Source organism: Passer domesticus, chromosome Z, assembly GCF_036417665.1.
Source record: "Passer domesticus isolate bPasDom1 chromosome Z, bPasDom1.hap1, whole genome shotgun sequence".
Classification (NCBI taxonomy): Eukaryota; Metazoa; Chordata; class Aves; order Passeriformes; family Passeridae; genus Passer; species Passer domesticus.
Window position 1 is genome coordinate 18,501,076 of NC_087512.1, and position 13,966 is coordinate 18,515,041.

General features: G+C 38.5%; 2 protein-coding genes across 3 annotated transcripts in view; one reads left to right on the forward strand and one right to left on the reverse strand.

The window, feature by feature from the left end:
• MTREX (Mtr4 exosome RNA helicase) overlaps positions 1–9,192 on the forward strand; it is a 43,597-nt gene extending 34,405 nt beyond the window's left edge. Inside the window, exons 20-27 of the mRNA XM_064405508.1 lie at positions 135–245; positions 543–731; positions 1,826–1,989; positions 3,304–3,409; positions 4,620–4,676; positions 5,128–5,290; positions 8,526–8,630; positions 8,948–9,192. Of these exons, the coding sequence (XP_064261578.1) occupies positions 135–245; positions 543–731; positions 1,826–1,989; positions 3,304–3,409; positions 4,620–4,676; positions 5,128–5,290; positions 8,526–8,630; positions 8,948–9,000 (948 nt within the window). The 3' untranslated portion in view covers positions 9,001–9,192. The remainder of the gene's footprint in view (positions 1–134; positions 246–542; positions 732–1,825; positions 1,990–3,303; positions 3,410–4,619; positions 4,677–5,127; positions 5,291–8,525; positions 8,631–8,947) is intronic.
• PLPP1 (phospholipid phosphatase 1) overlaps positions 9,065–13,966 on the reverse strand; it is a 63,392-nt gene continuing 58,490 nt past the window's right edge. For both annotated transcript variants that reach the window (XM_064405510.1, XM_064405509.1), the window contains exons 5-6: positions 11,600–11,776; positions 9,065–9,516 (exon numbers count right to left, since the gene is read on the reverse strand). In XM_064405510.1, coding sequence (XP_064261580.1) covers positions 9,391–9,516; positions 11,600–11,776 — 303 coding nt within the window. In that variant the 3' untranslated portion in view covers positions 9,065–9,390. The remainder of the gene's footprint in view (positions 9,517–11,599; positions 11,777–13,966) is intronic.

Sequence of the window (13,966 nt, forward strand, 5' to 3'; positions counted from 1 at the left end):
ACTCCTTTACCCACTTAGTGTTACTTAGTGTTCTTGAGCACTAAGTTTTCCTTTTCCTTTGAAAAGTTTTTGCCATGGACCAGTAATAAGAGGTATGTTTTTTACTGATTCATGAGTTATACACTCTTTGATAGGTTGTTCCCGTTTTGGTGCATCTTGTCTCAGCTATCAGCAGTGTCCGACTCTACATACCAAAAGACTTGAGGCCTATTGATAACAGGCAAAGTGTGTTAAAATCTGTACAGGTGAGTTCCACTAGGCTGTGTAAGTACTCTGCTCTGCTTGGGGAGGTACTCTTAAACTCAAGGCAACTTGTTCTAAAGAAATTCGTGTAAAGTTTCTGTCACATCTTCACCCTTACTCTTTAATAGTGTTGGAAGCCACAACGTATGTCAATTGTTTTTCCTTGTTAAGTAATTTTAAACAGATTTTGAAAACTGCAGAACATCACATAACTTACATTACAGCCTTCTGTGTCTCTGTAGTTATACCAGCTTGTTTTACTGTTACTTATCTTAAAAAAACCTTTTTCGTAATTTTAGGAGGTACAGAAACGTTTTCCTGATGGAGTGCCCTTACTAGACCCTATTGATGACATGGGCATCAAAGACCAAGGGTTGAAAAAAGTAATCCAAAAAATAGAGGCATTTGAGCATAGGATGTATTCACATCCTCTTCACAACGATCCAAACTTGGAAACCATATACAAACTCTGTGAAAAAAAAGCACAGGTAAAGATACAAACCAAATTACTTCATGTTTAGCTGCAGAGGGGGGAGGGAGGTTGTTGTCTTACTTGCTTTTCTTTTTCTTTGTAAAGCCCAAATCAACTCTTAAAATTACTGAATCTCACTAAAATAATTGCTGAGTTGGTGGTGGCCCTTCCGTTGTACACATGCAAAGGTGTGCCCTTCCTTCATACAGATGCAAAAAATCTTTTCAGATGAAAAGAAAACTTCAGAGGAAATTTTCAGGAATTAGAAGATTACCAGAGTTTTTTTCACTGAATAGGGATAGCACAATGCAGTATAGGAAAGTCTTTATAAATAACTTCAATTGATATTTTTTAATATACTTGTGCAAACCTAAGTTGAATTGATGGGGCTTATTAGCTTGAGGAGTGTACCAGAGAAATCATTGTGCTGCTGCTTCCTGAGCTGACTGTCAGCCTGGAAGGAATGCAGTTACTTATTTTCTATAGAGTTGTACTGTCTTAGACTGAAATCAGTTATGCATAAAACCAGCTCTCATATTTCTATGCTGCTTGAGAAAACAGGTTCTCCAGGAGCCACTTCACAGAAGTGAGGTGGTTCTGGTATGGGCAGCACAGAGTTGCATGTGGTAAGACCTGATGAACCGAGCAGCTTTTTGCGAGGGTGTCTGCTGTAAGGATGTAGATGGTGACTGATGGAGAAGCCACTGTAGAAGTTCCAGTAGCAGAAGATTATGCCTTTGGCTTACATTTCATTGAATAATTGGTTAGCTGAGACTTAGTCTAGGTCTCAGAGGATGAGCGCTCATTTCTCAGCAGAGAATTCTTTGTCTTTTTAGTGTGGGCTGATTTGGTTTGTCTCCCACTGTGGGTAAATAGCTTAACTTCCCAAGCTTACCAGAGATTTCAGTAGGTATATGGAGCTGATTTTTTTACTATTATTATTAAATCTGTTTTAAACCTTCCTCTTCGAATACTTAGGCAAGTCAACTAGTCAAGTAGTATGTTCATATACCATTGTTCTGAGGCCTTTTTGTAAATTAAACAATGTCTTTAAAACAGTTGCATCTGTTAAACCAGCAAGGTGTAATTCCTCTCCTTCTGGCCCCCCAGATTGCTATGGATATTAAAGTGGCAAAGCGAGAATTGAAGAAAGCCAGGACTGTCCTGCAAATGGATGAACTCAAATGCCGCAAGCGTGTTTTGAGAAGGCTGGGGTTTGCCACGTCTTCAGATGTTATTGAGATGAAAGGACGGGTTGCTTGTGAAATCAGCAGGTAACTGGCTTCTGTGCAAACTGTTCATTGTCATGTATATATACTTTATTGTCCTTGCTAAAATTAGTACATTATGTTTATATTTTAAAGTTTTGAGAAAATTAGAAAAAGGGTTCTTTAGAGACTGTGTTCTGTGTAATAAAGGTAATGTACAGATTCAAGCAGTGCAAGTAAGGTAGCAACTTAAGGACAAAATACAATAGGTTTTAAAATTAAAATGAAGACATGAAAATGCTAAAACAATGGCTATTTTTGTGCCTGACTTAGGTAATAGCATGTGTTTTCAATTAATGTTGTACATTTCTTGAGGGAATGTCTTGATTTCTGTGGTTGAAGTTGAACCAGGACTCTTGGTACAGTCAGTCACAAATGAGTGTAGCAATGATTGTCAGCAGTTACAAAGTCACTGACAGGTCTGCAATAGAATGAAATTGCTTCCATAGGAATCTGTGAAGTGATGCATTTTACTGTAATATATTTATCAGGTACATATATATTAAAAAAGGTGAAAAAATCCTGAATCAGGTTTTAATATCTTGCAGTGTAACTCAGATTTTGATAGGATTTTGTATTTTTAAAAGTCACAGTGACTGCTGTACTCTTTGTCTTACAGGTAAGTTTGAAAGCTGCTACCAACATTTGATAGCTAATTATGTTGCAAAATCTGATAGCAAGTGGGGAAACTGAATCTGACTGTGTGGAGTTGTTTGAGTTACACATCTCTCTTTAAAAAAAAAAATCATGCATTGATTTTTCCCCCACTCTATGCAGTTTTTTTATTAACTCTAAAAATAGATGTATGTTTGGATTTTGTATCTGCATCATGCAGTTACTTTATAATTCATTATTAAGTCTTTATTCTTCAAGTAAATTGAAGCAAGTTTGTTCCTTTCTCCAGTATTTTGGAAATATCCAGTTGAATTTTCTCTAAGCAGCAACAGTACTAGTTTTAGTCCTTTTTGTAAGTTACCGAACTCCCTGGTTCTTTCTGTTCTCTTGATATTCTGTCTGATAGAAACTGTCTAATTCAACTATTTATACTAACTCGTATGATCTGTCAGGAGAGTTTTATTTTAGTCCAGTAAGTGCTTTTAGTTTCTTTAAAATACTGTTGCAGTCTCTTAATCATTAGCATTCCCCTTAAAAAGCTGATGTACTTGTTTGTGTGTGTCTATTTCGTGTCCCTCACAGTAAAATTAAGATGCTGGTTTTTTAATCCATATCCAGTTGCTTCACAAAACAGATTAATAATTCTTAATTTAAAAATTACATATCAGTAAGTCTTTCCCCTAAGCTTCATTCTCTTTATTTTAGTGCTGATGAACTACTCCTGACGGAAATGATGTTCAATGGGCTCTTCAATGATTTGTCTGCAGAGCAGGCAACTGCACTACTCAGCTGTTTCGTGTTTCAAGAGAATGTGAGTTACTTCTTCAATTCAAGAATTGTAGACATTCCTGTATTCTAACAATACTGTTTTAAATTCAGTTGCAGAAATTGGTCATAACAGTATGAGCCATTGCACATTTTTAATTGCTTCCTAAGATGTTTGACATGAACGCCCATTGAACTTAGTAAAAACATTTCAGCTTCAATGCTGAAGTCTCTTTCCTCATGAGAGACAGGTTGTGTTAAATTGCAGTCTTCCTTTTGCAACGAAAGATTCTCAGCATATGTGCTGCTGTTAAAACACACACACCCCTCCATATAATAGAAAATGTAGAATGATTTTCTCAAGAAGATGCTTAACAATAACTGCACCCTGCACTCTGGGATGAGCATGTATTTAATCCTCAGACATGTCTGTGTTATGTTACATGGTCAGTACCCTTGACCATTGATTGAAATGGCAGTACCACATGGAATTGATAGCAAAAAGGCTGTTGAAATCAGATATGTTTTTAAAAGCACTTAATCTGGCATTTAATACCAGATGTTACTGTTTTCCCACCTGCAAGCCTGTATACAAGGTTGGTATCACCCCAAAAAATTAATAAAATTAATAAAAATAAACTTCCATATGAACCATGTGAAATATTTTTGCAAGTAGGTAGCAAGGTGTAACAGCTTGATTCTAAATATGGAAAAAAACCACTAGCAGCAGATGCTAATGCATTTCATTTGTTAGTAGAAGGGAAACCAAGGTAAGCCATTGTTAATTAGAATATTGGGATTCACTCAACAATAGTACTTGAGTCTAACCAGCTAGAGCATAAAGATGTTCCTGTATTTGGAAAAGCCATGTTTTCATATATTGCCACTGATGCTTAAGTTATTAAAAACATTTTGTATTCTTAAAGCTTGTAACTGTCAAAGTAGTTAATGGCAGTTTGTTCGTCAGTTTAAAACTATGATGCAACTAAACAGAGGGAATTTTGGAAGTATCCAGAAAGCAGGTGCTGCTTTTCATAACGTTGGTATACTTCACAGAAAGATTTTGTTTTCTGATCTAGTTTGAGGAACAAACATTTGAGGACTTCAGTAATTTTAGTGCTTGGCAACTCATTTGAGAATTTATTGGAATAATGCAGAGTGGCAGAATCATGCATTGAACTTGTCGTTTTGCATTTAATTTGGTATAGAGGAAATGTATGAGAGCACTTCAGATTGTTTAATATCTTCTTTTTCAGTCCAGTGAAATGCCAAAATTGACTGAACAGTTGGCAGGACCACTTCGGCAAATGCAGGTAATTAGAAATCTGTCTGAGCTCAGACAGATTTAATGTTGACATTAAATGGTTTAATGTTAATGTTGACATGAGCAAAGCTCATGAGTAATGTATCATAAGTGTACAGTAAAGACCTGATTTTGAATCATCAGTGAATTCAGCTGGCACTGCATGTGATTTTGCAATGTGTAGTTAATAATACATTATATGGTGTGCAAGAAATCTTTATGCTAATTTAGGACAAGCCTCTAAAAGTTTTATAAGCTTGTCTGCTATACTGTAGATTCTTAGTGTAGGCAGACTTCATGTCAACAGTGGTTTACTTTCTGATTATGAGTAATTTTGTGCTAAAAAGAAAACCTCATCCTGTAATGCAGTACCTAATAATGTGCATAATTGCTGTCTTTTTGTCAGTTAAATTGTTACCCTGGTTAATTATATTATACGTACAAAATATATTATTTTACAGGAGTGTGCAAAAAGAATCGCAAAGGTGTCAGCAGAGGCAAAACTGGAAACTGATGAAGAAAATTACTTGAATTCTTTCAGACCCAACCTAATGGATGTTGTGTATACATGGGCAAATGGAGCTAACTTTGCTCACATCTGCAAAATGACAGATGTCTTTGAAGGTAGGCTAAACACTTGTTCTTTAGAAGGTATGACTTTGTAATTCTACAACAGGGAATGGTAATACTGAATAACCTTACCATAAATTCAGATGCATTCAAGCATCTGTATGGCCAAAATCAAGTGGGGAAAAAATTGTTTGCTATATGTTTAAATTTATACTTACACACTGTTGATGATTTAGAATCTAGAATCCCTTTTTAAAGGGATGTCACTGTATTCCAAAAACTTTCTATAAAACTCAAATTCTAAGCATTACAACAAAAGGTAATGCTTACTTTTTCTAGTTAATAAAGGGGAAAAAAACAAGTTCCAAATGCTTGTCATCAGGAAGTACAGGTCTTGCATTTGTCCTCATTATAGTTAGGTTTTTTATTTATTTGGTATAACCAGATCTTCCTGCTGACTTAATGATGGCAGAAGTGAGAAGTGATAACCAAGTCTCTCTTTTAAATGGTTTTGTACAGCAGTGCAATAGAGATAGTTGCAAAGCCTAGATATAACGTGTCAGGTGGATTAATTTGGTTCTTAAAACTGGAGTACTAGAAACTGCCCCTTGAGGAAGAATACTTTGTTTTCACTTGTAAAGTATGATGATTTACAGGCCTGGTATTTTGCAAAAACAAACCATCCAAAGGGCTGTCAAACAAGAATGGTCAACACTAAAGGTCAAGCCAGAATAAAAAACCAGCCTGTTGGAAGTTGTGAAGAGTAGGATGGATACACCACTCTTAGAAATTTTCCTTTTTGAGTTGTTACTGTCACTGTTGCCTTGCTTAAATGCTGTTTTCTTCTTCGCAGAGGTTTGCAGGTTCCTTTATAACAAGGGGATTCATGCACACAATTTGTGCACATAATCCAATGTCTAGACCCAGGAACTTTCTAAAGAAAGTTGCTTTTGAGCAACACAAATACTGGCAGTCTTTGCTTCTGCAGTCAACAGGTTCCTCCTATTTCAAGGAGTATCTGAGCCTTCTATTTGCTATGGAGGCACCCTGAGTATGTGGAACATTAAAGCAGCTGGCTTATGTTTACATTGACACTTTAATGTTCAGAATACACTGGGTAGTAGCATTTTCCATTTACCATATTTATACTCAGACAGTCAGCTTTGTTCTACTCAACAGTGCCAGCTTCCTCAAAATTAGATCTTAGTGGCCTTTTTTGAGGTCATCTCTTGTAACAGGAGTCAATGCATGATTTCTCCCTTAACTTTCAGTAGGCTGGTTTTCTGTGCTTTATCCAAAAGGAAGGAAAGCACTTCAGGCATCCATTGTTGGTTATGTGTGCCTTAAAAGGTCTGTGGTGTTCCTAAATCCCAGAGTAGTTTTCCTTGGTTATCCAAGTAACTGTAGTGATTTAAAAGAAAATCAGAATACAAAATAAGCCCGAGTGTTCCAAGAACCAAGTGTGTTTGCCACAAAGTGGAGTAGCATTGATATGGTAATGAAAATACGTTGTCTTTAATTAAAGCTGAATTATGTGTTGAGAAGAAATAAAAATAAGAGCAGCTTTTCAAAGCCATTAGGAAAGAATGCTAAACTGAATTAAATATCCTGTCTGTTAATGACAGACCAACTCCTGCTTTATGGAAGTATAAACAATAATAATTCATTTTTAAATTGCAGTTTTCTTTTCCTTCCACAAAAAACTATGTCTGCAACAAGCCCAGCCTGTAAACCAGTACTCCCTGGAATGGCTGTCGGGGCTTGGCCTTATAAGTGGAGATGAGCAGGATCTCTGACAGCTGAGCCAGGGCCTGCCACAGTGCAGCACAGCCGTGCTGGGGCAGCTGCCCTCAGGTCACTTGTGTTGGTGTGTGCTCTGTGCTCAGTAGGCTATGGGTGCGTTTTTCCATCTCGTGTCATTGCAACAGGTTTTACAAACTGCTGCTCTTACACCAGACTGTTCTCACTGTGGAAACTGACATGGCCTATTGAGGCCCTATGAATCTTAGAAGAGAAGCATTACTTTATCATGTCTCACTTTCCCAGGAGCTTTGAATATTCTTTTCACACTGGGGATTTTTTTCTCAGGTATTATGCCTTAATGGGGTAATAGAAAGGTTGTAGCCCCCTCCAGTGAGCAGAGACATTTTCCCCTAAATTTGGTTGCTCAGAGCCCCCTCCAGCCTGACCTTGGGTGTTTCCATGTATTGAAAGGTCACAATAAGGTCTCCCTGGAGCCTTCTCTTCTCTAGGCTGAACAACCCCAACTCTCTCAGCCTGTCCGCAAAGGAGACCTGTTCCATCTCTGATCATCTGGGTGGCCCTCCTCTGGTGGCCCAACAGGTTGATGTCCTTCCTGTGCTGGGGACCCCAGAGCTGGATGCAGCACTGCAGGTGGGGTCTCATGAGAGCAGAGGGGCCAATTGCCTCTCTCGCCCTGCTGGCCACACTGCTTTGGATACAGTTGGCTTTGTGGGCTGCAGGTGACATTGATGGGTCATACAGAGCCTGTCATCCAGCAGCACCCCCTAGTCCCTCTCAGCAGGGCTGCTCTCAAGCCCTTCATCCCATAATTACCCATTAACAGTTATTTTGCCTACAGTAATTTTGACTGTTGGAGATGCTGCTGGAGGAGATGACCAAACAGGATACTGCTTGCTTATGGCCAGAAGAGCAGAAGCATTTAGGGTTGTTTTGTGAAATTTGTAGCAGTGACTTGGGCTGAGCTGTGAGGAAAGTTCAAAGAGGAGATAAATGCATAATAAATCACAAGTGAGTGTTGGGTTGCAGTGTAGGAGCTGTGGCAAGATGCTTGTGTGCATTATTGGAACCATGCATGGTGTGGTAGAGTGGTCCATGAACTCTTAAATAGCTCAGGATTAGTGAGACAGATCACTTACTGTTTTACTGCCTTTGCCAACAAAAGAACTAAGGCTTATAAAAAACAGCCCCAAAAATAAACCTGTGGTAGTTCTTGAAGCAGATAAGTTATGAATCTCCTAATGCTCAGTGGTTTTTGAGGAAGTCTCAACAAGTTCTTGAAAGAAAAAATCGACTAGGAATTACTCAATAGCCCAGAAAGTAGTGTGATTAGATATTAGTTAGAGACTGTAAAGAGAGTAGAAAGGACAAGCATTTGGAAACAGCTTCAAGGAAATGCCTCACAGAGAAATTCACTGTGCAAACAGAAATTAAGTTTAAGACATTTGGCTTCTAGATAAATTGAACAGGGTTGTTCAGGACCAGTTACATCATGTGGCATAAAGTTGTCCCTTGCTCTTTCATACAGGTAGCATAATTCGTTGCATGAGGCGTCTAGAAGAACTGCTTCGGCAGATGTGCCAGGCTGCAAAAGCCATTGGGAACACTGAGCTGGAAAATAAGTTTGCAGAGGGTATGTACTTCACTTTCACAGTACATGAAGCAATTTAGAAGAAAAAGTGATGGGGGAAGGGGCTGCACAGGTAGTGAGGACTGAAGGTGAATAGTTTTGTAATGTGAACTTCTTGTGTTGCCATCATAGTAAACAGCACCATTGCTGTTACCTTTCCAGAGAACATCTTTATTACGAAGTCTGACTTAAAGGGTGGCTAAAAATGGTTGTACAATGATATCCATTAATAACCTGTAACATGCTTGTAATTGTTCTTTAAACAGTGGTTGTGTCAGTCAAGACTCCTAGATATTAATGGTTTTTTTCCTTCTTAATAGGGATTACAAAAATCAAGAGAGATATTGTGTTTGCTGCAAGCCTTTACCTGTAACAGCAGATGTCTTCCAGAAACTATACTGACATGATGGAACAAATTCATCAGTGTCACATGTGGCTTCCATATCAAGTAATTCCTTTTAATGGTGTTTACTTAAACCACAGTTGATTCAACAAGGCATGTACAAACAGCAGTGTATGTAATATAATTTGTTACAGTTTTTAATAAAAATTTACAGTTGTAATAGCTTTCTTTTAAGCAAGAGCTTGAACCAACAGAAATTTAAAGTTTAGATGTACAATAACTGTGGTAGATATTACTATATACAGGTAAAGTGAGCATCCAAGAGCAGCAGCAGTCCCTTAAAGGCAATTACTTATATTACAGAGTTAGACTTGTGAAATTGTTTCCTTTCAGAGCAATGTAGGTGATACGGGTCATTCTTCATGGTTGATGATTGCTGCCAAAGTGATTTCCATTTGTTGGAGTCTCATGTAGGGTTGTATGGGAATCTTCTTTTGGTTGAAATGTACATCCTCTCACTTTGAAGAAGTCTGACACATACACAACCTAAGTGAACAAATTAGTGTTAGGTGTTGATCAGTGTTAAATTATTCCTGCACTCACAAGTCTTTGAAACAAGGGCTCTGCAGCAGGCAAATATGTCAAAACTAGTAAAAAGCTCAATCAGTTTAAAACATTATAAGATGGCAGAGAAAGTCTTGTACAAAATTCATACATCTATTCTTTCAATAGCTTTTTCACCGTGCCATTGACCATTTAGCCACTGATGGTTTAAGCTAAATTCAAGGCTTGTGCTAACTGACTGCCTTACCAGGCATTGCTTCATTACAACAGCCATAGTTTGAACAGCTCTGAACAAAGGAGCAAAATGGGCTTTTTGAGGGCCCACAATGCAGGTTTAGTTAAATTTTTTTTTTCTGTGATTTAGGTGGAACAGAACAGGAGAGGTGGTGCTTTAGCTGGACCCAGCAGCTTTAAGGCCAGCTCTACCCATATAGTCCTTTCCTGCAGTCTTTTAAACATACCACCTCACTTCTTCACAGCTAGGAGACATCTCCCTCACTGCAAGACAGGTGGTTGATCCAATTCTGCAGCTTGATGTCTTCCACTGCTCATTTCACCAAGTCCCATAGCGGATGTGCTGGGCACAGTGCTGCATGGAGTGCAATAAATGAAAGACTCACGATCCCTTCCCTTCCTGTATCGTGTCTTCCCCTCCCACTGCAAGCCTGAGCACTGCAGAACACGTGAATGTCCATGGCACAAGAAACAATCTCCCACCACAGTGGCAGCTAGCTGATGATCCAGCACACTACTATGGCCACAGTCCAGGGGAGTTTCAGCTTCCACTTAATGCCAGATTCACTCAGTTCAATTTAGTGATCTATTTGCAGTTGCTGTGCTGCTATGCTCTAACCTCAGCTTGCTGCTTCTGGAGAGGAACTCCTCAGTTCTTTCACATAAGAGCATGAGGGTGGTGGTTGGTGCTGGTGTATATTTTTAAAAATAATTTCCTGACCTTTCAACTCTACTCACTGTAATGCTACTTTCTACTCTTTCTTGTATTACCAAGCACCTTCTGAATCATCCCATATCCTTGACTAAACTTGTTTTCCTAATAAAAGTGTCCTCACCTCTTCAATCTCTGATGTTTCTTGCTCTCTGTACTCTTGTTTCTTAGAAAAAGGGGTAGGATTATGCCAACATGTAGCCATTTAGTAACAGCTAGTGCAGCCTGTCTGATTTCCCAGAGCTGCTCCAACATTTGATTATTGATTGCAACTAGTAGACAGCTTTGTCTGGAACCCTTCTGATCTGAGAAAGCTGACTAAACATGTATTGTGGAGGTTGTTCTTCTCAGCTAAACCTCTGTTCTTGGTAACTGAATCCTTTAGTAAGACCTCAGTTTGTTCCCATTGATCCAGAAGTCCTAATCTATGGATGAATTGGCCATGGCACTCTGGTGACACGGAATACAGTTGTTGTCACTAAGTCAACTAGGCCTGCTGTGACAAGTTTAGTCAAATGTCTGTTTCCTGGGACAGCTTTATACTCATCAGTACAGCTAAGCTTCACAGGTTCCTTGTTGTGAACACATTTTTAGTACTAGGAATGCACACCAGAAATGGTGAAGGGTTTTAGTTTCCCGTCAGACTGAAAAAACACACTCTGTAAGGTGGCAAATGCAGACACTTTAGTGCTCTCCTTATTCTTCAAGGCCCTTCCCCTCCCTGTTTACTTTATTAAAACTTAGATACTTTATATTATGTTCTCTGTTATTGTACTTGGGATTTCAAATTTGGCTAGAAGCAAAATGTTTGATTTATATAGAGAGGCCTACATGGTTTGCAGTTACCATTTCAATCTTAGTTATTTGAAAAGCTCTTGAACAGGGACAATTTCATCTTGTCCAGTGGCTAAAACTACCACTTATATCACTGGGCCAGAGCCTGCCTCACTGCCCAAAGTACTATTGCTACAACTAGTTCAAGGACTTGTTTCCCTGTTTCAGCAGTTTCAGAAGCATTAGAAATACACGTTTGCTTTGCTGTGAACACAGCCTGCAATTCTAAGGTGCTGTTCATAAAAGCAGCATTCATACACACCCGCCCCCTCAGGAATTACTTACAATGAGCACAGCTACCACTGCGCCCTGGATAAGTCCTGTTAAAACATCACTCCAGTGATGCTTGTAGTCAGAAACACGTGAGAGACCCACGTAGATAGATGCAGAAATAAGACCAAACTGTATAGTAGGACGTACAAGTCTTGCCCAGTCTCCTTTCATTCTTGCCTGAAGATAAAGCTGAAAGAAAAAGAAAAATTAGTTACAAAATGCAGAAAGCACAGATGCAGTAAAATTGTGTTAGGTCTTTTTAAAAGAGTTGATTGAAATTTTATTGAAATAATATTCACAGCTGTTCTAGGTGCTGTAGTTCTCTCTTAAGGCTGCCAGGGCAGAGTGTGATAGTTTTGGACTTTAATTTATATATAACACCACCATATTGTTCCATTTGTACCAACATGACAAATAAGTATTTTCAAGATAAAGGTCCTGGTAGTACTAAAGCCACTTAAGGCTTAAAAAGAATCCAGTGAAAGTCAAACCAGTATTTTACTCCTACATGAAATACAGGTAAGCCTTATATACAAAATAGTTTACATTTACTATACAGAGCAGACAGGTTTTTTAACTTCATTCTCAATTCCAATCACCTTTAGTATTATCAGCTTTCAGCACAGCATTGCAGCTGTAGCTAAGTATCAGAACTAACTTAAGGTAATGATGGCACTTCTCAGTTGTCACTGGTATATTTCACTGAGCTGTGTTCCTCACCCTTTTCAGCTGCGTATTAACCATGCTACCACTCTGGTGGATATTTGAAGTTCCCATGTATTTTCCCTCCCCTCAGGTCTGCTTTGTTGTGTATATCTATGTTTTTGATGTATTATCTCCATTTTGCTGTATTTATTACTTTCCCATCTAATCTAATCCAAGACCCTGCCTTTGTTTCTTCTGTGGCCTGTCTAGGACCTGGCTGTCTACATCTGTCCAGCACTCTAGTTTCTCCAAAAACATTCTGTAAACATAATTGAATTTATTCTGAAACTTAATCCTATCACAAAAGAAAGCACCATAGTTACTGCATTCACTGAGAAAACAATACATTTGGAGGTTATATTTAACATTTCAAGTTATCTTCTCAGAGACACCTAGAAACTTCAGGTCAAGGACAAAACCTTACTGACAGTCTTGAGAAATGCAGAAACCAACACACAGGCATCAGGCACGAAGGAAGTACACCAAACTCCTGGTAAAACCCTCCACTGCTGACTTCAAAAGCCATGGCTAACTTTGAGAAGCAGTACATTTACCATGTAAATACAGGCACAGAGAAGACACTGTAGATGCAGAGGTGATACTTTCCAAAGTTAAACATTTTGGGGACTGTTTCTCTTAGTAACTTACATCATAATTTTAGTATGCTGACATTTTCAGCTATAAATGGAGCATCAAAAACAACCCTATCCATAAACAGTTTTGTTTAATAGCAAGGTCAGGGTAGAATTAGACTCTAAAGAAGCTACACCTAAGACTAAACTGAAAAATAATCTTTCCCCTTCAAATTGGTGGGCACTGCATGTTTCTGTGGGCCTCAAACTCACCACTAGGGAAAATACAGTTTAGCCACTTCAAAAATTACCTGTCACACAAAGTTCTTTTAACAAAAGGTGTTTTAATGGACTTACAGTGGTACTACTTCTGGATTTAGTGACAGTAGACCAGAACACTACAAAGTGCCAAGTGGAGCAGAGGAAGGTCCAAGGAGCATATGCTGGTAGCCTGAAGAGTTGGCTGATGATTCAGTACTGGCTGTACTTTGCTCTTTCCCTATTTCCACTAAATTTTCCTAAGGCAGTTAAAATACCTTACTGCAATGAAGTTTTTTTCCATATAAACATTTTTGGAAGTTGGCAAAGGGTGTATACCCATAGTAGGGAAAAAAAAGTGTTATGCAACCCTTTTGCAGATATGTGAGAAAACAGGTTTACTTATGAACACAAGAATAAAATGGGTTAAGGCATGCAAATGCCAACTTGGAAGGATGCCAGCTCAGTGCACTGAATAATCAATAAAGCAGTCTTTGCCCTTATGTAGCATATATTCAAATTCTTTCTGCTCTACAAAACACCAGACAAGAAATTTGGATTTTACATCTGTGTGAAAGCTTGATTTCTGTAGTTTGAGAGTAATCTCACATCACAGAGAAGATCTGGTGCTGTTCTATCAGCTGCAGAGCATAAGCAGTTAGCTATAGACTTCACAAACTCTAGGTGATTGTTCACACCATCAGCTCCTCTATCTGTACAGGAAATGGCCAAAGGCCTTCTTGCACGTTCTATTAGCAAATAGATTTAGAGTGTTCTTAAACTAGGTGTGAGAAGGGTGAGAAATGATACCACAGATAAGTGTTAGGCTGACTGATCACTGCTG